Source organism: Chiloscyllium plagiosum, unplaced genomic scaffold, assembly GCF_037043375.1.
Source record: "Chiloscyllium plagiosum isolate Xiang-an unplaced genomic scaffold, Cpla_swu_hap1 HiC_scaffold_27, whole genome shotgun sequence".
In the NCBI taxonomy this organism is placed as follows: Eukaryota; Metazoa; Chordata; class Chondrichthyes; order Orectolobiformes; family Hemiscylliidae; genus Chiloscyllium; species Chiloscyllium plagiosum.
The window spans coordinates 27336917-27363796 of NW_028270165.1; the positions used below are offsets into that span (position 1 = coordinate 27336917).

General features: G+C 47.8%; 1 protein-coding gene across 2 annotated transcripts; it reads left to right on the forward strand.

The window, feature by feature from the left end:
- LOC122543498 (uncharacterized) lies at positions 1-26479 on the forward strand. Of its 2 annotated transcripts, XM_087974221.1 has the most exons (3): positions 1-139; positions 11061-11771; positions 24932-26479. In XM_087974221.1, the coding sequence occupies exons 2-3, from the start codon at positions 11149-11151 to the stop codon at positions 25857-25859; spliced, it is 1551 nt and encodes a 516-aa protein (XP_087830347.1). In that variant the 5' UTR covers positions 1-139; positions 11061-11148; the 3' UTR covers positions 25860-26479. The 2 variants fall into 2 exon arrangements, with proteins under 2 accessions (XP_087830347.1, XP_087830346.1); XM_087974220.1 differs by lacking the exons at positions 1-139; positions 11061-11771 and adding an exon at positions 11805-12146 and having other exon boundaries at positions 24806-26478.
- The last annotated feature ends 401 nt before the right edge of the window (positions 26480-26880 follow it).

Consider the following 26880-nt stretch of genomic DNA (forward strand, 5'->3'; position numbering starts at 1 on the left):
TGTTTTTGTCTTCGGTCGAACGACGGTGTGGTGGAACGTTATGGTCCGGCCCGGTTACGGGAGACTTCCTGAGCTTCTTCTCTCAGCAGAAACCGCCGGAAAGATAGAGTGAACCGTGGCCACTTTGCGCGGAGTGATGGCAAGTTTTTTTTTTAAAACCTTTTGCACTCGGCTTAAAAATACAGGCCCCGCGATAACGTCCGCCATCTTGTTTTGACGCCGTGCCGCAGGGAGCATGCGCGGCCGCCATAACTGTGCGTCTGTTTGCAGCAGTGAGCATGCGCGGACGCCGTACCTGAGCATGTTTGTGGCAGTGAGCATGCGCGGCTGCCGTGTCTGTGTGGCAGTGAGCATGCGCGGCCGACACCTTTATTGAGTTATAGTCCAACAGGTTTAATCGGAAACACTAACTTACTGAGGGACGCTCCTTCATCAGGGGGATCCTAACACAGAATTTACAGCAAAACTTTACAGTGTCAGGTCACTGAAATTATACATTGAAACATTGATTGTCTGTTAACCCTTTCATCTGTTAGAATACAGTGAGAGTTTCACTTCATTCACGTGTAAATCACAAAACCTTTTATTTAAAGTTGCATTCTCGGGTTAGCTGTTAACAATGGTGATAGCTGGGCAGTATGTTGAAGGTGTTAGCCCCCTGTGTTCTCTGTCTATGACCTGATGTTTAGATTGATTCTAATCTAAAAAGTGAGATAATGGAGTTTTACATAAATTCATGCAGTTTTTGAGTTCAGAGTCCTACGTGAATGTATGCAGTTTTTGAGCAAAGTGCAATGTGAATCTGCAAGTACAAATTCACCCCACAAAATATATGTGTGCATGTGGGTCTTTGTGTGTGTGTGTGTGTGTCTGTCTGGGGTGGGGGTTGTGAATGTGCGAAAGTGTATGTGTGTGTGTGTGAGTGCAGAGTGTCTTAAGTCTGTGAGGAGGTGCATGTGGGAGTGTGTGTGTCTATAAGGGTGTGTGTGTGTGTCCGTGTGTATGTGAGAGTGTGTGTGTGTAGTGCAATGGTGGTCACCTGTAATGTGACATGAACCCAAGGTCCCGGTTGAGGCCCTCCCTATGGGTACCAAACTTAGCTAACAGCTTCTGCTCGGCCACTTTTCTCTGCTGCCTGTCCCGAAGTCCACCTTGGAGGATGGTCACCCGAAGGTCCGAGGCTGAATGTCCTGGACCACTGAACCCTCCTGTCTGTTGATTGTTGTGCGGTGCCCATTCATCCGTTGTCGTAGCCTTTGCGCTGTTTTCCCAATGTACCATACCTCCGGGCATCCTTGCCTGCAACGTATAAGATAGACAACGTTGGCTGAGTCACATGAGTTGAAAATATGTTGCTGGAAAAGCGCAGCAGGTCAGGCAGCATCCAAGGAACAGGAGAATCGACGTTTTAGGCATAAGCCCTTCTTCAGGAATCATTCCTGAAGCGCTTTTCCAGCAACACATTTTCAGCTCTGATCTCCAGCATTTGCAGTCCTCACTTCCTCCTCTGAGTCACCTGGGTACCTGCCATGTACACGGTGGGAGGTGTTCCCACACGTAATAGTGGTATCTATGTCCACAATCTGACATGTCTTGCAGAGTCCACCGTGACAGGGTTGTATGGAGTTGTCCTGAGAGCCGGGCAATTTGCTACAAACGATGATCTGTTTGAGGTTTGGCGGTTATTTAAAGGCAAGGAATGGAGGTGTGGGGAAGGTCTTGGTGAGGTGCTCATCCTCATTGATAATGTGTTGCAGGTCACGAAGGACATTTTTTCAGCTCCTGGGAAGTACTGAACAACGAAGGGTACCCTGTCACTTGCAGGACATGTCTGTCTCCTGAGGAGGTCATTACGGTTCCTTGCTGTGACACGTCCGAACTGGCGGTGGATGAGTTGAACATCGTACCCCGTTCTTGTGAGGGCATCCTTGAGTGCTTCCAGGTGTCCGTCACGTTCCTCCTCATCTGAGCAGATCCGGTGTATGCGTAGGGCTTGTCCATCGAGAATGGCTGTTTTAATATGTTTTGGGTGGAAGCTGGAGAAGTGTAGCATTGTGAGGTTGTCTGTGGGTTTGCGGTAGAGTGTGGTGCTGAGGTGTCCATCCTTGATGGAGACGCATGTGTCCAAGAATGAGACAGACAGTCGAGAGTAGTCCATGGTGAGTTTGATGGTGGGATGAAACTTGTTGATGTCACTGTGTAGTTTTATCAGTAACTCCTCGCCATGGGTCCAGAGGAAGAAAATGTCATCAATGTACCTGGTGTACAATGTCGGTTGGAGATCCTGCATAGAGAAGAAATCTTGTTCGAACCTGTGCATAAAAATGTTGGCATATTGGGGTGCACATCTGATCCCCATGGCTGTTCCGTGTGTCTGGATGAAGAACTGGTTGTCAAAGGTAAAGACTTTGTGATCGAGGATAAAGCGGATGAGTTGTAGGATGGTGTTTGGAGATTGGCAGTTGTTGGTATTGAGTACTGAGGCTGTTGCCGCGATGCCATCATTGTGGGGGATGCTGGTGTAGAGTGCAGAAACGTCCATTGTGACGAGGAATGTTCCTGGTTCGACTGGTCCGTGGGTGCTGAGTTTCTGTAAGAAATCCGTAGTGTCGCGACAGAAGCTGGAGATTCCCTGTACAATAGGTTTCAAGATGCCTTCCACATAGCCGGAGAGTATCTCACATAGGATCCCATTGCCCGACACGATGGGACGTCCCAGTGTGTTGGCTTTGTGTACCTTTGGAAGGCAGTAGAAGTCACCTACACGAGAAGTACGTGGGATGAGGGCGCGTAGGGAACTCTGAAGGACTGGATCCAAAGTTCTGATCAGTGTGTTTAATTCTTGGGTGTGTTCTTTGGTCGGATCAGCTGGTAGTTGCCTGTAGTGTTCCTGGTTGTTCAGTTGTCGGTACACTTCCTTGCAGTAATCTGTTCTATTCTGAATGACAATCGAGTTACGATCAAGCCCTCCACTATCACCTGATGAAGGAGCGTCGCTCCGAAAGCTAGTGCTTCCAATTAAACCTGTTGGACTATAACCTGGTGTTGTGTGATTTTTAACTTTGTACACCCCAGTCCAACACCGGCGTCTCCAAATCATGACCTTTATTGAGCGGTGTGCAGCAAGGAGCATACGTTCCTTCCATCTTTGTAAAGGGTGTGTCTTGGAGTGACTGGGAGGAGGTTGCTTCCCATGCTGCAGCATGGAGAAAGTTTGTCCATCAGTGTTGCACGTCCAGAGTCTTGTTCGTGCGATAGAGCGGCTGCACGGAAAGAAAAGGAAGCAAATCTTAGTTTGCAGGTCCCACTACCTCATGCACACCCTTTTGACAGGGAGTTAAAAGAGGGAGTTGATAACAGCAAAGTCATAAGTTGGATGAATTCTTTTTCTTCACTGAATTCCTGTCCTAGACTGACCGTGATGGGTGTTGCAAACCTCTTTTACAGACTACGACGTGGGGATTTACAGACAAGAAACTGAAACGTGAAAACCTGTCAATGCCTTTCTCCAAATCATTGGCCTGTAAAAGTTAGCATTGATATCCAGATTATTAGCACTTGCTGAATAAAACCTTACCTCCCATCCTTCCAAGTGGCTCCTTACCAAAATCTTCAGTCAGTGTCCTAATTTTTTATTCTGACCAGGAATGACTTTTCCTAATCTATCACATATTAATCTCTGATAAAAGCATCTACCTCGTATCTCTCTAAACCTTTCCTATTCGTACACCTATCCAGATGCCTTTTAAATGCTGTAATTGTACCAGCCTCCACCACTTCCTCTTGTGGCTTGTTCCATACACGCACCACCCTCTGCGTGGAAAAAGTTGCCCTTGGGTCTCTTTTAAATCTTTTCTCCCCTCGCCAAAAACATATTCCCTCCAGTTTTGGACTCCCCTACCCCAGGGAAAAGACCATGGCTATTCAACCTATCCCTGCACTTCATGATTTTATGAACCTCGATGAAGTTACCCGTCAGCCTCCAACGCTCCAGGGAAAATAGCTCCTGCCTGCTCAGTCTCTCCATATAACTGCAACCCTACAACTCTGGCAAAAGCCTTGTAAATATTTTCTAAACCCTTTTTAAGTTTCATAATATCTTTCCTGTAAAAGGGAGACTAAAATTGCATGCAGTATTCCAAAAGTGGCCTAATCAATGTCCTGTACAGCTGCAATGTGACCCCACAACACCTATACTCAATGCAGTGACCAATAAAGGAAAACTTACCAAATGCTGCCTTCACCATCCTATCTACTCCATTTGCAAGGAGCTATGAACCTGCACTCCAAGATCTCTTTGTTCAAAAACATTCCCCAGGAGCTTACCATTAGGTGGTTAAGTCCTGCTCTAATTTGCCTTTCCAAAATGCAGCACCTCGCATCTATCTAAATTCAACTCCATCTACACTCCTCAGCCCATTGGCCCATTTGATTAAGATCCCATTGTACTCTGAGGTAACCTTCTTCAATGTCCACTTCACCTCCAATGTTAGTGCCCTCTGAAACCTTACTAACCACCCCTCCTATATTCACATCCCAAATATTTATATAAATGATGAAAAGCAATGGACCCAGCATTGATCCTTGTGACACACCAGTGGTCACAGGCCTCCAGTCTGAAAAGCAACCCTCCCCAACCACCACTCTCTGCCTCCCACCTTCATACTAGTTCTGTATCCAAATAGCTAGTTCTCCCAGTATTCCATGAGATCTAACCTGCTAACCAGTCTACTGTGAGGAACCTTTTTGAATGCCTTACTGAAGTCCATATAGATCACATCTACCGCTCTGCCCTCATCAATTCTTTGTGTTACTTCTTCAAACAACTCAATCAAGATTTGAGACATGACTTCCCCCCCCCCCCCCACACACAGCCATGTTGACTATCCCTAATCAGTCCTTGCCTTTCCAATTACACGTAAATGCTGTCCCTCAGGATTCCTTCCAATAACTTGCCCACCACCAACGTTAGTCTCACTAGTCTATAGTTCCCTGGCTTGTCCTTACCATCCTTCTTAAACAGTGGCACCACGTTTGCCAACCTCCAGTCTTCCGGCACCTCACCTGTGACTATCGATGATACAAATATCTCAGCAAGAGGCCCAGCAATCACTTCTCTAGCTTCCCACAGAGTTCTCAGGTACACCTAATCAGGTCCTGGGGACTTATCCAACGTTATGCATCTTCTCCTCAGTTATATGGACATTTTTCAAAATATTGCTATTTATTTCCCCATGTTCTCCATCTTCCATATCCCTCACCACAGGAAACACTGATGCAAAATACTCAGTTAGTATCTCTTCCATCTCCTGTGGTTCCACACATAGGCAGGCTTGCTGATCATTACTGTGACCCTATTCTCTCCCAGTTCACCTTTTGTGGTTAATGTATTTGTAGAATCCCTTTGGATTCTCCTTAACTCTATTTGCCAAAGTTGTCTCATGTCCCCTTTTTTTGCACTCCTGATGTTTTCCTTAGGTGTACTTGCACTGCCTTTTACACGGTTCTAGGGATTCACTCGATCTCTGCTGTCTAAACAGTTGGTTCTGATGTAACGCGATCGTTCCATTCTCGTGCAATCTTGTATTATAAGATGATTGTTTAAATGGCTCTATTTAAACTAACGGAGCCAGAATCATGTTACAGACAAAACAGGGAAGGAAACTTTGCGTTCTCCAAACTACAGTCTAAATTCTTCATTGGCGTTAAAGCCAATTTGCGTTGAAGAAACATATATGTTTTTGCAGAACCGACTGACCAAACCCTCAACTTCTCTAGTCATCCAGCATTCCGTACACCCACCAGCTCTTCCTTTCACTCTAACAGGAACGTAATGTCTCTGGACTCTCGTTATTTCATTTCTGAAGGCTTCCCATTTTCCAGCCGTCCCTTTACCTGCAAACATCTGTCCCTAGTCAGCTTTTGAAAGTTCTTGCCTAATACAATGAAATTGGCCTCCCTCCAACTTAGCACTTTAACTTTTCGTTCCAGTCTAGCCTTTTTCCATCACTACTTTGAAACTAATAGGATTATGGTCACTGGCCCTCAAGTGCTCCCCCACTGACACCTGCCTTAGAGTCATAGAGATGTACAGCATGGAAACAGACCCTTCAGTCCAACCCGTCCATGCTGACCAGATATCCCAACCCAATCTATTCCCACCTGCCAGCACCCGGCCCATATCCCTCCAAACCCTTCCTTATCATGTACCCATCCAAATGCCTTTTAAATGTTGCAATTGTACCAGCCTCCACCACTTCCTCTGGCAGTTCATTCCATACACGTACAACCCTGTGAGTGAAAAAGTTGCCCCTTAGGTCTTTTTTATATCTTTCCCTTCTCACCTTAAACCTATGCCCTCTAATTCTGAACCCCCTGACCCCAGGGAAAAGACTATGTCTATTTATCCTATCCGTGCCCCTCATAATTTTATAAACCTCTATAAGGTCACCCCTCAGCCTCCGACACTCCAGGGAAAACAGCCCCAGCCTATTCAGCCTCTCCCTGTAGCTCAAATCCTCCAAACCTGGCAACATCCTTCTAAATCTTTTCTGAACCCTTTCAAGTTTCACAACATCTTTCTGATAGGAAGGAGACCAGAATTGCACGCAATATTCCAACAGCGGCCTAACCAATGTCCTGTACAGCTGCAACATGACCTCCCAACTCAAATCTATCATTTCTCGAGCCATTGTGGTAAATCTCGTCGGCCTGCTTTCAGGGACCCTGCCATCATTCACAAGCTGTAGCGATCTCTGGTTTGTAGAGACCCAGATACACGGTGTCCCTGTGTGTGGTGACATCTCACAGCAGCGATTTCCAAATGACATCACACGCACTGCTCCCGAGGGATTTCCTCAAACTGGGAGATTTACCTTCGACTCCGGTCCTTCTAATACCCTTCCAGCAAGTTACAGCGGGAGGTTATGAAATTGAAACCGGTGAGATGGCTTCCCGGGTGAGTATTTTTGAGAACTTAGCTCGTGAAGCTTTTCCCCGGTTACCCGTTACCGGAGCGAGGTTCTGTGAATCTATGGCTGGTGACGTACCTTTACCGTGGGTCTGAATCCATAACCCTCCATAACTGCACCCCCAAAGCCCCGATCATTTCTCTGCCATTGACGATTTAATTCCTCTCTCTCTAGCAATGTCTCTGTAGTCTAGTGTTTAAAGTCGTGTAGTCACACAGCACGGAAACAGACCCTTCGGTCCAACCAGTCCATGCTGGCCGTAAACTCGTCCCACCTGCCTGCGCTTGGCCCATAAACCTCCGAACCTTTCCTATTCACGTACTTATCTAAATGTCTTTTAAACATTCTAAGTGTTACCGCTTTCTCTGGAAGTTCATTCCACACACGAACCACTGTGTGCAAAATAAAGAATTGCCACTCCCCCACCCCGTCTTTTTAAATCTTTCTCCTCTTGCTTTATGCCCTCTCGTCTTGAAATATCCCATATGAGGGAAAAGACTTCCGCCATCTACCTGATCTATACCCCTCGTTATTTTCTAAGCCTCTCTAAGATCACCTCTGAACCTCCGAGGCTGCAGTGAAAGACATCCCAGCCTCTTCTTATAACTGAAACCCTCCTTATAACTGAAACCATCCTGGTCAATCTATTCTGAACCCTCTCCAGCTTAATAATAGCCTTCCTATAATAGGGAGACCCAATACCCCAGAAGAGTGCTGGGGTAGCATGTTGGCTCAGTGGTTAGCACTGCTGCCTCACAGCACCAGGGACCTGGGTTTGATTCCAGCCTCAGGCGACTGTATCTGGGTGGAGTTTGCACATTCTCTCTGCGTCTGCGTGGGTTTCCTCCAAGTGCTCCGGTTTCCTCCCACAGTCCAAGGATGTGCAGGTTAGGGTGAATTGGCCATACTGTCCAGGGATGTGTAGGTTAGGTGCGTGAGTCAGGGTACTAAGGTAGGGGAATGGGTCTGGGTTGGTTACTCTTTGGAGGGTCGAAGGGCCTGTTTCCACACTGTAGGGATTCTATGATTAACTCATGAACATCCTGTACTCAGTGAGCAATGAAGTATGCTCAACGTCTTCTTAACCACTCTATTTATACATGATGCAAACTTCAAACAATTATGAATCTGAACCCCTAGATCTCTGTGTTCTACAATACTGCCGAAGGTGCTACTTATAATTACATAGTCTTGCCTCTGTTTTACCAAATGCAATACCTCGCAATTGTGTAGCTCGGTGGTTAGCACTGCTGCCTCACGGCGCCAGGGAGCCGGTTTCGATTCCAGTCTCGGCGAGACTGTGTGGAGTTTGCACATTCTCCCCGTGTCTGCGTGGGTTTCCTCCGGGTGCTCCGGTTTCCTCCCACAGTCCAAAGGTGTGCAGGTCAGGGTGAATTAGCCACGCTAAATTGCCCACAGTGTTCAGGGATGTGCAGGCTAGGTGCCTTAATCAGGGGAAATGTAAATTAATTAGGTAGGGAAATGAGTCAGGGTGGGTTACTCTTCTGAGGGTCAGTGTGGACTGGTTGGGCCGAAGTATTCTAGGATTCGAAACTCCATCTGCCACTCTTCAGCCCGTTGACCTCTTCCTAATCTTAAATAACCTTCCTCACTGTCCAGTCTACTTCCAATCTTGGTGTTATCCACAAAACATGCCTTCTACTTTCTCATCTAAATCATTTATATAAATGACAAATAAAAGTGGACCCAGCTCTGATCTCTGTGGGATCCTGCTAATCATAGGCCTCCAGTCCAAAAACACAACCCTCCGTCACCTCTCCTGCTGTTTGGCCAATTTTGTATCCAATTGGCAAGCTCCCCCTGAATCCCATGTGACCTAACTTTACTGATTGGTCTACAACGTGGAACCATGTGTAAGCTTTCCTGAAGTCCAAGTAAACAGTGCTGTCATTGAGTCTTTTGAGAAAGTAACCAAAAAGATTAATCAAGTTTGTGAACCACTATTTCCCTCGCACAAAACAATGCCGAATATCCCTAATTGTTCCTTATCTCCAAATGCATATAAATCCGATCTTTCAGAATCATTTTCAACAACTTACCCACTGCTAATGTCAGACTCACATGTCTACAGTTCCCAGGCTTCTCTTTACACTGAGTCATTGAGACGTCCAGCATGGAAACAGACCCTTCGGTCCAACCCGTCCATGCCGACCAGATATCCCAACCCAATCTAGTCCCATTTGCCAGCACCCGGCCCATATCCGTCCAAACCCTTCCTATTCATATACCAATCCAGATGCCTTTTAAATGTTGCAATTGTACCAGCCTCCACCACTTCCTCTGGCAGCTCATTCCACACACGTATCACCCTCTGTGTGAAAAAGTTGCCCCATAGGTCTCTTTTATATCTTTCCCCTCTCACCATAAACCTATGCCCTCTAGTTCTGGACTCTCCCACCCCAGGGAAAAGACTTTGTCTGTTTACCTATCCAAGCTCCTCATGATTTTATAAACCGCTATCAGTTCACCCCTCAGCCTCTGACTCTCCAAGGAAACCCGCCCCAGCCTATTCAGCCTCTCCCTGCATCTCAAACCCTCTAATCCTGGCAACATCCTTGTAAATCTTTTCTGAACTCTTTCAAATTTCACAACATCTTTGATAGGAAGGAGACCAGAATTGCACAATTTCACTGTTACTTCTGCCTACAGTGTTTAAATGAGACTGTGTGCAGCTGTACTACCAGCTACGCACAGGTCGAAGGATTTTGTGTAATCTCAGGATGAGAGAGACGTTGTTATGTGGTGGACAGCCTGGAATCTGTTAGGATGGAGATAACAAAGAAATGGATGAGAGTTTTCGCAGCCAGTGAGCTGAGACTAGGGTGGATTTGGGTGGTTTTACTGAGGTGGAAGTCGGTGGTCTTGGTGACGATGGGGATATGTGGTGGGAAATATTTCACTCGAGTTGTGAACAGCCTGTTCAGTTCCACACCATTACCAGAGAGGGGGCTGGAGTCAGTGGGGGGGGAGTTAAGACAGTGCCTTCAGTCTTCATAAACACTTAAACAGAGAAAGTTTCTGCTCATCCGTTACTGGGTGTCAAACAAGTCGGGATAGTGTGTGACTGAAAGGTGATAGTGTTCACATACGTATATGTAAGTTAGCTCGCTGAGCTGGAAGGTTTGTTTTCAGACGTTTCGTCACCATGACTAGGTAAGGTCATCAGGGAGAGTCTCTGGTGAAGCACTGGTGGTATGTCCTGCCTCTCTGTTTATAGGTCTTGGTTTCTCAAGGTGGGTGTTGTCATTTCCAGTTCTTTTTCTCAGGGGGAGGTAGATAGGGTCTGTATCGATGTGTTTATTGATGGAGTTTTGGTTAGAATGCCAGGCCTCTAAGAATTCTTGTTTGGCCTGTCCTAGGATATGTGTGTTGTCCCAGTCAAAGTGGTGTCCTCCTTTGTCTGTATGTATAGAAACTAGTGACAGTGTGTCGACTTTTGGTGTTCATGTATCCCTGGTGGCAAGTGTCCTGCTAGTTTTTTTTTACAGTTCCTCTATGGTATCTTGTAAATGACATTAGTTTTGCTGGTAGTATCTAACGGAACCTTTCGGTTCATTAGTCACTGTTTAAGTGTGTTGGTAGGTGTGTGGGCTACCACATACACCTGGTACCCTGGACCTCTAGGTAATGGAGGTTTGGTAGTGGTTTCAGAGATGCTGTTAAAGTTCTGATCGGGTTAAAGTCCTATACCTCTCCTTTACCACGTGCCTCTCTCTTCCTGCTTTTTCTCCCATAGAGGCCAGAGTCTCAGGTAGGTGTGGATTGGATGCAGATGTTGTGCTAAAGTTGTTGATAATACAAAATCCCTCGCTCTGTCTCTCCCAAATTACTTTGGCTTCCTCCACCACCACCACCTGAAAAGCAGTCTGAATTTCCTGTAGGACCAGACCTGGTGGCAACTGAAGGGAACCAGCTGGATTCTTGTGACAGTGTGGCAGCTTTCATGGTGACTTTCTCCCAGTGCTCCCCCCCCACAAAATTACTAGCTTCATTTGCTCAATTTCCCAACTTTGTTTTGTGTGCCTTCTCTGATATTTCTTTCCCCCCTGTTTTAAACCGTTTTCACAGGATATTAGAGGCTTCGGATTTGCAGTCAGAAAACTCAAACCGATGTGGTGATCGAGTCACCCAATTCGGCGTAACTGGCATTTCGAACATGGAAGGAAACGGCGCCATTTCCGACGTAGAGAAACCGCACACGTGTTCCGTGTGTGGGAAAAGCTTTGCTGATTCGTCTTACCTGTCAGCACACCAGCGCGTTCACACTGGGGAGAAACCATTCAACTGCCCCCAGTGTGGAAAGGGATTCACTTGGTCCTCCAGCCTGCTGAGGCATCTGCGAATCCATAGCGGAGTGAAGCCGTTCACCTGCTCGGAGTGTGGGAGAGGGTTCGCTCAGTCATCCCACCTGCTGACCCACCAGCGAGTGCACACCGGAGAGAGACCGTTCATCTGCTCAGTGTGTGGGAAGGGGTTCGCTCAGTCAACCCACCTGCTGATACACCAGCGGGTGCACACCGGAGAGAGACCGTTCATCTGTTCGGAGTGCGGAAAAGGATTCACACATTCTTCCAAGCTGCTGGAACACCAGCGAATCCACACGGGGGAGAAACCATTCACCTGCTCTGGCTGTGGGAAGGGATTCACTCAGTCGACCCACTTGCTGATACACCAGCGCGTTCACACCGGGGAGAGACCGTTCACTTGCTCCGTGTGTGGGAAGGGATTCACTCGGTCGTCCAAACTGTTAATACACCAGCGGGTTCACAAAGAACCACAGTTGAATGACTTTGCACTTCCTCAGACCAAGACATGAACTGTGGCCGTTGGGTGATTTGGCCCGACTCTGCTGTATCAGAGGAGCTGGTGCTGCGGTTGGAATGTTGAGAACAAGTAGGTATTTCTCGGTTAGCTTTTGGAAATGATGCCAACTCGCTGTACCTCAACGCATTAACACTGGACGCAGACTGTCCACCTACGCGGTTTGGGAATTGGGATTTTCTGGTTCATCAGGACTGGGTAAACACCAATGTAACTGCAGGGGTCAGAGTTTGCTATCGACATTCAAATCCAAGCCCGTGCTTCCTGGGGTCTGTATTCTGATGATGTTTGGAAACACCACCAAGTTCGGTCGTCTGTTTGGACCAAAATAAGGTAAATCAGTTTCTGGTTCGAACTGTGGTGCATCAAGCCGTTATCGTGACCTCGAAGGCAGACGAGTTTCTTCAGAAGGGCTCTCTGTCTCCCACTGTGTTCTCCATCCTCACCTCCAAAATTTCTTTGTCACTGAAAATGAGACGATCAGTATGCTTCACACAAGCAGTTGGGCGAAGCTGCGTCCAGAGGGAGGTAGGGTGTGTGTGTGTGTGTGTGTGTGTGGGTGTGTGTGTGTGTGTGTGTGTGGAAGTTCAGTGCTTTGAATTCTGTGCACAGGGGAAGAGAGATTTTATTTTGTTGTTTTTTTTTTCTTGAATACGGTTCGTGGGTCATTTCTCAGCATTGCGATTTGTAAGGGTGGTACTGCTCAGATTCAACCGAGCAGAGAGGAAGGATTCCTAGTTTACCAGCTGCACCTTTAGGGAGCTGATAACTGGGAAAATGAAGAAAAGCAGGCCAGCACAGGAAAGAGGCGAATTGATTCGCTTCTGGTATTTCTTATGGAAGAAGATATTAAATGAGCAACACAGTAATAAGTGAAAAAGTCAAGGCTAATCTAATAAAGGAATATAAGCAAGCAAAGTACAGGAACGAAATTGTAGATAGCATAACTTAACAGTGTTCATACATAAGCAGAACGATTATAGTTACTGGAAGAAATCAGACCTCGCACACATGATATGCTTCTCCTGTGCTAGGCGGCAAATCAGTTGTCCCTGTTGACCCCATGTGCAGAAGTGGTGGCTAGTTGCTGATTTCAGAGCTGCAGCTGCAGAGAACTTCCTGTGGATAGCACGCCCACTGTGGTGGCCACATCATAGGTGAAAATTGAACAGGCCATGGCACGGATGATCGCCAGGCGGTAAGGAAGGGAGGGAGGGAGGGAGTGCGTTGTGACCTCCTAAGGAGATACTGTTTTGCACACTGTTCAGGAAGATCACTACAGGGAAGAGCGGGCGTAGCCAGTTTCATGGTGCCATGCATGGATCTGCTGTCAAAGAGGAGGAGGGGAAACAGTGGTAGCATTATAGGGATTCATAGGGTCATACAGGACAGAAACTAAGGGCGGGCATGGTGGCTCAGTAGTTAGCACTGGTGCCTCACAGCGGCAGGAACCCAGGTTCGATTCCAGCCTCGGGGGCGACTGTCTGTGTGGAGTTTGTACATTTCCCCCCGTGTCTACGTGGGTTTCCTCCGGCTGCTCCGATTTGTTTTAAATTGCCCACGGTGTTGGTGCATTAGTCAGAGGGAAATGGGTCTGGGTGGGTTACTGTTCGGGGGGGTCAGTGGGGACGTGTTGGGCCGAAGGGCCTGTTTCCACTCTGTAGGGGAATCTAATCTAATCAAACCCTTCAGTCCGACCCATCCATGTCAAGCAGGTTTCCCAAACTAAACTCGTCCCATTTTCCCCGCACTTAGCCCATATCCCCCTCAGCTTTTCCTATTCACATACCTGTCCACATGTCTTTTAAATGTTGTAACAGCACCCGCATCTACCACTTTCTCCCTGGCAATTCATTCCATACACGTAGCACCCTCTGTGTGAAAATGTTACCTCTCTGCTCCCTTTTAAATCTTTCCCTTCTCACCTTAAACCAATACCCTCTGGTTTTTAATTCCCCTACCCTAGGGATTACTATCTTTACTATTCATCTTACCTATGCCTCTCATGATGTTATAAATGTCTGTAAGGTCACCCCTCAGCCTCTTACACTCCAGGGGAAAATGCCCCAGTCTATCCGGCCTCTCCTTGTAACTCACGCCCTCCTGGTGACATCCTTGTAAATCTTTTCTGCACCCTTTCCAATTTAGTAGCATCCTCCCTGTAGCAGGGTGACTGGAACTGGAAGCAGTACTCCAAAAGTGGCCTGTCAGATGTCCCATACAGCTGCAGCGTGACATCCCAACTCCTCTGCTCAGTGCTCTGACCAATAAAGGCAAACGTGCCAAAAGTCTAGTTCGTCCTCCTGTCCACCTGTGAGATCAGTTCAAGGAACTATATGTACCTGAACTCAGAGATTTTGCTGTTCAACAACACTCCCCAGGGTGCTAGCATATAACTGTGTAAGTCCTGGCCTGGTTTGCCTTGCCAAAATGCAAAACCTCACATTTATCTACATTAAATGGCATCTGCCACTGTTTGGCCCACAGTGGGGTGGATGGTATAGTGGCATTACCGCTGCACTGTTTATCCAGAGACCTAGGTAATGTGCTGGGGGCCTGCGTTTGAATCCTGTCACAGCCTGGTAGAATCTGAATTTTTTAAAAAGATCTGCAATCCAGTGTCGAAGAACCCATTGTCCATTATTGGGAAAACCAGTCTGATCCAGTCATGCCCTTTTGGGATGGAAACAGCCACCCTGTCTAAATACTCTTCCCAGTTATTAGCAGGTCATCCAAAGACATGGTGACCTGGAGCATCAATTGTAGCATGTTTCGTGAAGGACAGCTTGCAAGTCCTCTGTGTGAGGGACTTATCCAGTTGCAAGAATTGATTTCCCATTTGTTTAAAGTTTCCACAAAGACAAACTGACCCATTGGGCTTCACAAATGGTACCACCGGTGCTGCCCATTTCTCAAACTCTCCTAATTTGATGATTCCTTCGCTTTCCAGCTGCCTGATTTCTGCCTCTTCTTTTGCCCCAAAGGCCAATAGCACTGGGAGGGCCTTGCTAAATGGTGGAATTACTTCCTGGTCAATGTGCATGGTGGCCTTGGCTCCTCTGATAGTCCCTAAACCTTCCTGAAAAACTTCGGCGGTATTTAATTCGGACTTGCCTCAGGCAGCCATTTTCTCACTGAAAAATGTTGAGCCAATCAAAGTGAATCGGAGGCTGAGGGGTGACCTTATAGAGGTTTACAAAATTATGAGGGGTATGGGTAGGGTAAATAGGCGAGGTCTTTTCCCTGGGATGGGGGAGTCCAGTACTAGAGGGTATAGGTTTAGGGTGAGAGGGGAAAGATTTAAAAGAGACCTAAGGGGCAACTTTTTCACACAGAGGGTGGTACGGGTATTGAATGAGCTGCCAGAAGAAGTGGTGGAGGCTGGTACAATTGCAACATTTAAGAGCCATTTGGATGGGTATATGAATAGGAAGGGTTTGGAGGGATATGGGCCGGGTGCTGGCAGGTGGGACTAGATTGAGTTGGGATATCTGGTCGGCATGGACGGGTTGGACCGAAGGGTCTGTTTCCGTGCTGTACATCTCTATGACTCTGAATCTTTCTCTGCTTGGGCCTGTCAGAGCGGTGACAGTGAATGAAGACTCTGGGGGCAGGCAGGACCTGGGCAAGTGGAAGTTTATTCCTACAGAAACCAGTTAAAGCAGAGAGAGGGCCAAAGGATCTTTTCTGAATCTGGCCTTGACGTACCAATGCAGTTCATCGTTTAATCTTTGGCTCAGATCAGAGGATAGATCAATGGCGCACTCAAACTCGTACAGTAAAAAGCAGTATTTTTATACATTTCTGTATTACAATGATCACATACAAGATGGTCTCAGCCCTTCCCTCCCGATCCACTAAAACACCTAGTCAATGATGAGCATCCCCGTGGTCCGCCTCAGGTTCCCATTACCTCAAGGTGTTTACCATGTACTAAAAATCCCCTCGTCCTTGGGATCTTTCTATGCATCCTATTCACTCACATTCCAAAGTCACTGGTTGTACTCCCTCAGATCTGTTTCAGGCTGGCTTACCAATTAAAGACAGTTTGAATTCTTTTATTCACTGCATTCCTTTCAATTACTCCCTTCACGTTTCCCATTGTTCTAATCATATATGTAAAAATATGCAAGACAGTTAATTGTAACCAATTGCTGTTTCTATTCTGAGGTTAATGAAGGTTAGGTATACCGATTTCTACTGTTAGTCCTCCGCAGTTATTGGCCATGAACAATCTAGTTTGTCCAAGGTGAATGAGAGAGTACAGGTACACAATCCTTGATCTGAAATCCATGTCTTTCTCGCAAAGTTTCTTTCTCCGTAACAATATTGATTGGCGTGCAAACTGTTAACCCAACTCTACACCCACGCGACCTGCGTCACTCAGCTGTGACATGGCTTGGCGTGGCCCAGCTCTGGCAGACCTCAATTCTGTCTCAGGGCCTGTAGTACTCACCGGTGCGTCTGCTGTTCAGTAAGATTTATTTCATTTCACCATTGAACTGTCACTTATTCCGAAATCCAAAAAATTCCGAAAACCAACTAGCCCTGAGGGTTTCGGATAAAAAATTATGTATCTGTACTTCCTAAAGTTAACTAACTTTCACACACAAGCAGAAAGGTTTTGGTTATATGCATCTATATTTATGTTGGAGAATCTCCAACTGGAAACTCTTGCTTAATATTGCAGAGTAATTGGGAAGCAATGGTTTATTATGAAACAGCTAACTGTTGTTCTGGTAGTTATTTAGAGATTTAGAATTTTATATCTTGCACCTGGTATTTATTCCTTTAGTGGCACAATCACCCTTTCATTAATGAACTGATTTTATAGAGACATACAAGATGATCAGAGGATTAGAGAGGGTAGACAGTGACAGTCTTTTTCCTAGGATGATGACGTCAGCGTGTACGAGGGGGCATAACTACAAATTGAGGGGTGATAGATTTAAGACAGATATCAGAGAGTGGTACTTTACTCTGAGAGTGGTAAGGGTGTGGAATGCCCTTCCTGCTAATGTAGTCACCTCAACCACAAAAGGGAGATTTAAACAATCCTTAGATAAGCACATGGATGATGATGGGATAGTGGAGGGGTCAAGCTGAGAATAGTTCACAGGTCGGTGCAACATCGAGGGCCGGAGGGCCTGTTCTGCGCTGTATTGTTCTATGTTCTATGTCTCAGGTATGTTTTTATTGTAACTGCACAGGATGGTTGCTGCTCAGGGTCCCCTTTACTGGCTTTGGAGTAGTTTTCATAGAATCCCTACAGTGTGGAAACAGGCCCTTCGGCCCAACAAGTCCACACTGACCCGCTGAAGAGTATCCCACCCAAACCCATACCCCATTACTCCGCATTTTCCCCTGACTAATGCACCTAACCTACACATCCCTGTACACTACGGGCAATTTAGGACGGCCAATCCACCCTAACCTGCACATCCTTGGATTGTGGGAGGAAACCCACGGGAGAATGTGCAAACTCCTCATGGACAGTCACCCGAGGCTGGAATCGAACCAGAGTCCCTGGCGCTGTGAGGCAGCAGCGCTAATCACTGAGCCACCGTATCATGTTGGTTCTGTAATCAGTGACTGAGCTGGGTCAGTATCAACCTCCATTCGAACCAGGTGACCATTTAACCAGATTTTTGTTGTGATTGCTCCTGACTTGCATGTTGCTCAATAGTTTCACTGTTCCAAGCCAGATGTTGGTGGGCTATCCAGCATGTGCACTTTCCTGGGTACTGGCTGCCTATGAGTTCTCTTATGCAATTCAGGCCAAGTGGTACTCTTTTGCTGTCTCAAGTCTATATACCAGCAACATTTACAACGGCCTGCAGACCTGGATCCCGAAGAAAAGGTTAACCATTTGGTCAAGGCTTGGCTTTGTTTTGGAGGTTTTGCTGTGGGCTGACCTGGGGTTGCTCTGTTCAGGATATGTCCAGATGCTGCACAATCACCTTCACTCAAGTGGTTAGCACCCAAGCTCCGCCCCCCCCCCCCCCCCCCCCCCCGAGGGTGGGGTGTCCACTTTCATCAGCAAACACAGTGCCTCATACGGCCCCTGCGTTTTTGAATGACAAAGCCAGCTGTAGTGCCTGCTTGAAGTCCACTTGGGCCTGTAGGTGGATTGTAATGGTTGCATCGTTAATTCCACATACCAAACAGTGCCTCAGCAGTTTGTGAGGGGTTAAACCAAGGTCACATGCCTCTTAACCTCGTCAGAAATCCCGACATGGATTCCTGTCATTCTCTAGTAAAACCACTGAGTGAAACTGAAGGCCTCTCAGAATTAGGGGAGTGGGGTCTGAATATTCCTGAACTAAATCTGTCAACTCTTAAAAGATTTTAGTATCTAGTGCCTCAGGAAATGGGAGGCTCCTAACAACCACGAGCTGTCAGAGGAATTATCGTTGCTTTGGGACATCTGCCCCAAATGTCATTTGTCCAAAGAAAATCGCATTTGTTCCATATACTGGGCCCAGACTTTGACAGCAGTATCGAACAAATCAAGTTTCCCAAATAATGGCATGTTACCAGAAACACTGGTCCCAATCTAAAGACAACTGTTGTGAGCGAATGTCTGCAGGAGCATATCCCAGTCTCGTTGCCACTGAGAAACCTCCACAGAGACCAGTATCCCGTCACCAAGTCACCCTTTCTTTACACGTGCATAGTACTTGACACCAGAGCCGTAGGGACTTGGCTGTGTACTGTTGAGAATGCGTATAGGGTATAGCAGGCAGGGAAAGAGTTAAATTGAGTTTTGTGCAACAAGAGGTTCAGCTGAGCATGACTCAGATCAGATAAGAATGTACAGTAAACAATGGGGTGCTGGAGGCAAGGGTAATGGGTTAACAAGGTGGAAAAGCATTTATTATGTCGAGCCATTTAACAAGATGAGGTACCATTCAGTATGTGAGGTCAGTTTAACATGGTGAAAAGTATTCATTATGTGAAGCCAGTTATTCATTGTGTAACAGCAGATGGCTTAATCTTGACAATCAGTGAGTGTCAATAGTAATGGTCACCCGAGTAATATTTATGTTGCCTGATCTGAATGCTCCTCCCTGTAAAATGACTATATAGTTCATTGAGAAACTGCTCTTCCAGAGAAGACAGAGAACTCATGTCCCTGTGCACATGGGCAATCGTTCTCTCTCCCTCCAGGGCCTGGAATAAAGATGAAGGAGGTAAAACCAAACTGTGTTTCTGAGGGTTTTGCTTTGACTTGGTGGGGGCGGGAACGGGACAACACGGCCACTCGCCGAAGAGAGCGTCGCATTCTTAACAAGGTCACTAATGAAGGTGGAGGAGAAGTAAGCTCAAATGGGAAAGGAAAGATTGGACATCATGTTCGGTATTGAGGAGTTCACTCATTTCCTTCAGACCAGTTGGGTTTCTCCAGCATTTTCTGTTTAATATGATTACTGTATGGCACTCTTTGATGCATGAAACAGTGACAAATCTTTGCAGAGGTAATTTCTTGAAGCACAGTGTGGTGACTGTCCTGCATAAATACTCATACTGCTTATCCCACTTATATCTCCACCCTGGAGGCTCCCTGCCTCCATTCCTGATGAAGGGCTTTTGCCCGAAACGTCGATTTTTCCTGCTCCTCGGATGCTGCCTGACCTGCTGTGTTTTTCCAGCACCACTCTCTAATGTAAACTCTGGTTTCCAGCATCTGCAGTCCTCATTTTTGCCTACTTATTCTGCTGTCTACCCATGGGATGGAGTGCACGTTGCTCAACTTTCAAAGCCAGCACACAAGCCATGTGAGCCACTCACTTGCTGAAAAGTAAAGGAAATTTTGTTGCACTTCTCTCAAGCTTCTTACAGATACCCTGGGCGGTACAGTGGCTCAGTGGTTGGCACTGCTGCCTCACTGTGCCAGGGACCTGGGTTCGATTCTAGTCTTGAGTGACTGTGTGTAGTTCATATGTTCTCCCAGTGTATGCGTGGGTTTCCTCCCACTGTCCAAAGACACGCAGGCTAGGGTGGATTAGCCATGGGAAATGCAGGAGTGCTGGGACAAAGTGACATTCTCTTCAGGGAGTCAGTGCAGAGTTGATGGAGCAAATGGCATGTTTCCATGCTGTAGGGATTTGCAGCAGTGCTGCTGACAGGCCACCTCCATTTCTGGCCCGCATACAGGAATACAGTATTCCTGATGAAGGGCTTTTTCCCGAAACGTCGATTTTACTGCTCCTCTGATGCTGCCTGAACTGCTGTGTCTTTCCAGCACCACTACTCCAGATCCAGGAATACAGTTAACACCGCAGCGATTGGTTCTGTCAGCTGATTAAATCAAGACACCGACAGTTGGCGAAGCCGGGTAATGCGGATGCTTTGTCAAGGCTACTTTACCTGTCCAGGAACTGGGAGTTGTCCTTATCAAGTGGCTTTTAATCTGGGGAATGAGTTTTTATCCTTCTCTCTTGTGAATAGGAATTGAGGAAGTTAGAAAGCCAGAAAGGGAACCGTTCCATGTTTTACTTCTCTTTTCAAGACGTACTGTGGGCTCAAGGGTTAAACATTTCACTACCAAAGAGACTCGCTGCAGTATCAATTCCACGTCTGTCCTCTTACAGAATAGAGAGAACATCTCAGGAGGGGGGAGAGGCTGACTGTATCCCAAAAAAGGAGTCCAGTGGAGCCACACATGTGGATTCCTCTGCAGCCTCAGACAGTGGTATCCTGTCCTTCCCAGACAGGACTGATAGCCTTGGCCACAACCCAGTTAAAAACTGCCTCCTGCTCCTATTATCTTGCTTCCCCTCCGTATTAGCATAGCTATGTAAATCCCCCATTGAGAACAGGCAGAACCCTGCTGCCTTACTCTCTTCCCATCAACACATGATCATGAAGAATGTGATAATCAGTCTCTGTAATCCATTCACATGTTATCACAGGATATCAACATGCACTGGGTTTTGTAAGGTCATGTAATGTAATGACAGTCAACCATGTGACTGATAGACCTTTTGTTTTAGCCCTATAAAGAATACCATCTTTGTGTGTAGATTTGTGAAGAGGTGTCACCACAAGTAGACGGATGACTCCTTCTGGTCAGATTGAGAATCTCTCACCAGCTGTCTGCTAATAAAGCATGTACTTTTAAGCAGAAACTTCTGTCGTCCGGATTTGTGGAGGAAAGACACCAATAGAATAAGTGCAACGAGAGCATCCTGGCATAATCCGAAATATCCAGGAGCTGCTTTTTGTGCTGAAGGAGGACTGCCAGATTGAGGAGAAAACCGGATTGTGCGAATACCGCACGTGACATCCGGAAGGTGCCAATGACTGCTTCACCCATGGGACTGGCTTCAGTCACCCTGGCTCTGGATTCAACTTGATTTTGCGGGACCAGTAGAGGATGTTCCTGGGTGATTGTGGATGCCCACACCAAGGTGGCCGTCATGAAGTCAGCAACAAAAACCACGATGGTACTGACAGGATGAAATATTTGCCAGGTTTGGGAACCCCGAACAGGTCGTAAGTGACAGTAGTCAATCGTTTGTGGAGCAAGCGTTTGAGGAGAAGCTGGAAAATCACGGAGCCAGATGCATGAGATCAGCTCCATATCACACTCTGTGTCAAGTGGCCAAGAGGAGAGATTTGTACAAACTATGAAGCAGACCTTTGAAGACCTCTCAAGGGACGGGTTCACTGGGATGATGACTCAAATAGTTCCTCACCTTGTACAGGAACACACCACACACGATGACCCAGTGCTTGCTCGTGACCTTAGTTCTCAGCTCACAGTTGAACATTATGTTTGACTTACTGCAGCCAGAAGAGACCAGAGTTGGGACAGCAAAATCAAGAAGGATAGATCATCAGAATCATAGAATCCCTATGTTGTGGAAACAGGCCCTTTGGCCCAACAGGTTCACACCAACCCTCTGAGACCCATTCCCTGAACAGTATGTGCAGTTTAGCATGGCCAATTCACCTAGCCCTCGCAGCTTTGGATTGTGGGAGGAAACCGGAGCACCCGGAGAAACAATACAGATGGGTGAAAATGTGCAAGCACCACACAGTCAGCCGAGGCTGGAATCGAACCCAGGTCCTTAGCACTGTGAGGCAGCAATGCTAACCGCTGAGCCAGGAGAAAGTGACAACTGCAGATGCCAGAGACCAGAGGTGAGAGTGTGGTGCTGGATAAGCACGGCCAGTCAAGCAACATCCGCAGAGGCAGGAGAATTGACGTTTCAAGCATAAGCTCTTCATCAGGCGTGTGTATACTCGCATACACCTCCTACTACCCCCTTGATCACAACCTCGCCTCCACTCACCAAACTACAGATAGATATAAGTAAACGAGTATGGTGTTGGAAAAGCACAGTCGGTCAAGCAGCATCCGAGGAGCAGGAGAGTCGACGTTTTGGGCATAAACTGCTTCTCGGATGCTGCCTGAGCGGCTGTGTTCTTCCAGCGCCATACTCTTCGACTCTGATCTCCAGCACCCGGGTTCAATTCCAGCCTCGGGGGAACTGCACATGCTCCCCGGGGCCGGGTGGGTTTCCACTGGGTGCTCTGTCTTCCTCCCACAGTCCAAAGATTAGATTAGATTACTTACAGTGCGGAAACAGGCCCTTCAGCCCAACAAGTCCACACCGACCTGCCAAAGCGCAACCCACCCAGACCCCTCCCCCTACATTTACCCCTTCACCTAACGCTACGGGCGATTTAGCACGGCCAATTCACCTAACCTGCACGTGTGCAGGTCAGGGTGAATTGGCCGTGCTAAATTGCCCGCAGCGTCCAGGGCTGTGAAGGTTAGGTGCATCAATCAGGGGTGATTGGGTAGGGGAATGGGTCTGGCCGGGTGACTGCTGAGGGTCAGTATGGACTGGTTGGGCTGAAGGGCCTGTTTCCCCAGTGTAGGGATTCTGGGTACGTTCTGCAGTGCTCACTTTCTCCCGAGATAGATACAAGGGCGAGCCATTTCCAAGGAAAGTGAGTTGAGGATTGTCAGATGAGCCATGACTTTATGGTTCAAGGTGAGGGCGGACACATGGAGTTCCCACAGGGCTGTTTTTGTTTGGTCACAATGAGGTCTAGCTGATTGACGGCGACGTCGACCAATGGAAAGGGCGCGCTTCGGGCCGGTGGGATGACAACTAACGGGGATAGAGGGGGGGCGGGGCTGACGGTCTGACGTCACGGGCAGGGGGGGCGGGGACGACGTGACGAACCCAGGGGCCGGGATGACGCAATGACGTCGGGGGCGGACGGTGGAGCGGAAGGTCGAGGAGGAGACATGGCGGCCCCGTGAGTGGGGGAGCGGGAGGTGTCATTGCCGCACCGTGGGTAGGCTGCCAGAGCCGTATCGGCAACGTCCGGTTCTGCGCTTGCAGCGAAAGGAAAGAGGCGACGGGCCCGCTTACCGTCGTCGCCATTTTTATTGGGAGGCAACTCAGGAATGAGCCCCCGCCCCCCACTGAGGTGGCCGCTGGTGTCACAGGGCGCATGCGCGCTCTTCTCTGTGATGTCAGAGACAATGGCCTCATGGGAAGGCAGGTTGCCCAGTGGGGAGGCAATGGCCTCATGGGAAGGCAGGTTGCCCAGTGGGGAGGCAATGGCCTCATGGGAAGGCAGGTTGCCCAGTGGGGAGGCAATGGCCTCATGGGAAGACAAGTTGCCCAGTGGGGAGGCAATGGCCTCATGGGAAGACAGGTTGCCCAGTGGGGAGGCAATGGCCTCATGGGAAGGCAGATTGCCCAGTGGGGAGGCAATGGCCTCATGGGAAGGCAGGTTGCCCAGTGGCAATGGGCTGCCCTTGTGGGGGGAAGAGCTGGCTCAATGGGAGGGGGCGGCGCCGTGGGGAGGGGATGGGTCAGTCAGCCCCACGCGGAGGGGATAGTCCACCCTGTGTGGAGTTGGTGCCTTAGTGGTATTATTGGCGGACTATTGATCCAGAATAACGGTCTGGGGTCCTGGGTTCGAATCTCGCCACGGCAGATGGTGGAATTTGCATTCAGTGAAAAACAAATTAAGGGTCTAACGATGAGCATGAATCCACTGTCGATTGTGGGAAAGACCCACCTCATTCACTAATGCCCTTTTGGGAGGGAAACTGCCACCCTTACCTGGTCTGGCCTCTGTGTGACTCCAAGCCCTCAGCAATGTGGTTAACTCTTAACTGCCCCCTGGGCGATAAATGCTGGCCAAGCCAGCAATACCTTAGTCCCATGAATGAGAAAAAAGGAGGGAGGATTTATACACAGCAAAATCAAACCAGGTGAGATGTTTGTCTGTTTGGAATTTCTGCCCTGCACTGACAGCGATGGGTTTTGGAAACTCCATGAAACGTTGGTAAAGCGTTGAATCAACAAATCAGCTGCTTTTCTTCGAGCTCCCGCTGAAACAGTGCTGGAGGCTAAGGACAGAAGTTAGTGTGGGAGTGAGTGGAGAATTAAAAATGGCAAGTGACTCCCGATAGCAGTGTAAAGCAGATTTGGTTGCGAGCAGTGAATACAGCGCATAGATTACAATTAGCCCAAAGAAATCTCCGATCAGTTTCAAAGTTCAAAACTTTAACCGCAGCCTGGAAAAGGGCTCATTCTTTGATGAGTAAGTGATACAAAGTAAAATGAAACAATTCCCAGGGTATGAATTTCTGCCCCTGTTGTAGGATTTAAAAAGTATCACTGTGACCACAATCAACTAAATCTGTACCTACCTATTGAACCCCATTTCTGGTATGATCTCCAGTGTGTGTGTTTGGAGGTGCTGGGTTTCTATGGCCCGACTGCTCTTGTTCGAGATTTTTGGGGCTTAGGAGATTCCAGTGTACGTCTGGTCGAGTTGCAGTTGGATAAAGCTATCTTCTTTCTCACTATCTCTTCCTTTGTGAGGTTCACATCTCGTCTAGTCCCAGACTAGATGCCGGGTTCCCACCTTTGAGTGACATTAGTGAATCGGTCTGATGTGTTTGTGGCTTAGCCACGGTCACGGTTTACTGTGTTACCTTCATTTTACAGGGCATTTGTGAAGGGTCGTTTCTGAGAAACAAGGCTCAAACTGGACATTGTGCCAAGAGCGCCCTAAGTAGTTTAATTCATCGGGACCTGGATTCTGAACATGGAAGGAAGAGGTACCATTACCAGTGAGGAGAACCCTTACACCAGTTCTGGGGCTGGACAAGGATTCAGCCAATCATCTAGTCTGTCAAGAGATGGAGTTCTTCATAGTGAAGAGAAACTGTGGCATTGTGGGGACTGTGGCAAGGGATTTAAGTATCCCTCTCAACTGGAAGCTCATCGACGCAGTCACACAAGGGAGAGGCCATTCATCTGCTCCGAGTGTGGGAAGGGATTCATTCAGTTGTCTCACCTGCTGACGCACCAGAGGGTTCACACTGATAACAGGCCTTTTAAATGCTCCGACTGTGGGAAGTGCTTCAAGAGTTCCAAGCAACTGATGTCCCATCAACGCATTCACACTGACAAGAAACCATACAGGTGCTCTCACTGTGGGACTGGCTTCAGGCAATCATCTGATCTCACTGTACACCAGCGGGTTCACACTGGGGAGAGGCCGTTCATCTGCTCCAAGTGTGGGAAAGGATTCATTAATTCGTCCCACCTGCTGACCCACCAGCGAGTCCACACCGAGGAGAGACCATTCACCTGCAGGGAGTGCGGGAAAGGATTCACTCAGCTATCCAATCTGCTCAGGCACCAACGGGTTCACAGCGATGAGAGACCCTTTACCTGCCCGCATTGTGGCAAGTGCTATAAAAGTTCCGGAGAGTTGGTGCGCCATCAACGTGTCCACACGGATGAGAGACCGTTTCGGTGCTCCCACTGTGGGACTGGGTTCAAGCGATCGTCTGAGCTGACTGTACACCAACGAGTCCACACTGGGGAAAGGCCTTTCTCCTGCTCCGAGTGCGGGAAGGAATTCACTCAGTCATCCCACCTACTCCAACATCAACGAATTCACACCGGGGAGAGACCGTTCAGCTGCTCCAAGTGTGGGAAGGGATTCATTAACTCATCCAACCTACAGAGTCACCAGCGAGTTCACAAGTAACTGCAGCATTGGCGTTTTGCTGTTTATCCCAGCTTGGACTGAACTGTCTTCACTGGAATCTGGTATTAATGACTTTCAACCTGGCTGTAGGTGTTAATATTCTGGACAAAATGCAAATTCAGCCTTCCATTAAATTATGTGCTAAGGCTTTTTAATATCTTGAGCACAAGTTAGTTCCGTTTGAAAGTGTTTCCTTTCCCCCCCTGTCCAACAGCTGTGAGGAGCTAGGAAAGGTTCCTTGCCAGAGATTGAGACAACCCAATCAGCTGTCCCTGCTACTTCCCTTTCCCACAGACCAAACTGTCTCCGAAATTCCTCTTGCCTGAGCCCTGAATTCCCATCTGTCTCTAATTTCTCTCCTATCTCCAGTTATGCCGTGGCAGAGTTCATTGTGACCAGCCTTTTGCTCCTGTGATCCTAGTCCCAATTAATTGCTGCCCATTTAAATACCCCAGGCTGGCTGAAACAGATCTCATTCCTGGTGAAGGGCCTTTGTCCGAAACATGTATTCTCCTGCTCCTCAGATGCTGCCTGACCTGCTGTGCGTTTCCAGCACCACACTCTCGACGCTGATTCCCCCAGCGTCTGCAGTCCTCACTTTCTCCCTCGCTAAAATAGAAGCTGACTTTGCAAAAGCAAAATACTGCAAATTGGTGGAAATCTAAAATAAAAACAAAGTGTTGGAGAAACTCAGCAAATTTGGTAGCCCCTGGTCGTGAGAGATCACTGTTAGCAATGTGACGCTTGCTTGGAACTGAAGAATCATCAGATTTGAAAGGTGAATTCTGGCCTCTCTTCACAGGGGCCGCCAAACCTGCCAGCTTTCTCCATTCCAACTCCCCTTTCCTGATTGCAGTGGGTCAGATCCGGGATGGGGTTTAATAGGAAGGAACTTTCCCAGTTCGTCAAAGGATCAATAACTGGGGCTTAGATTTCTGGTAAAGGGCAGGAGATTTAAGGGAAGAATTTTGTACCCAGTGGGATGCGTGTAGAGAGGAACCTCGATTATCCGAAGGACACG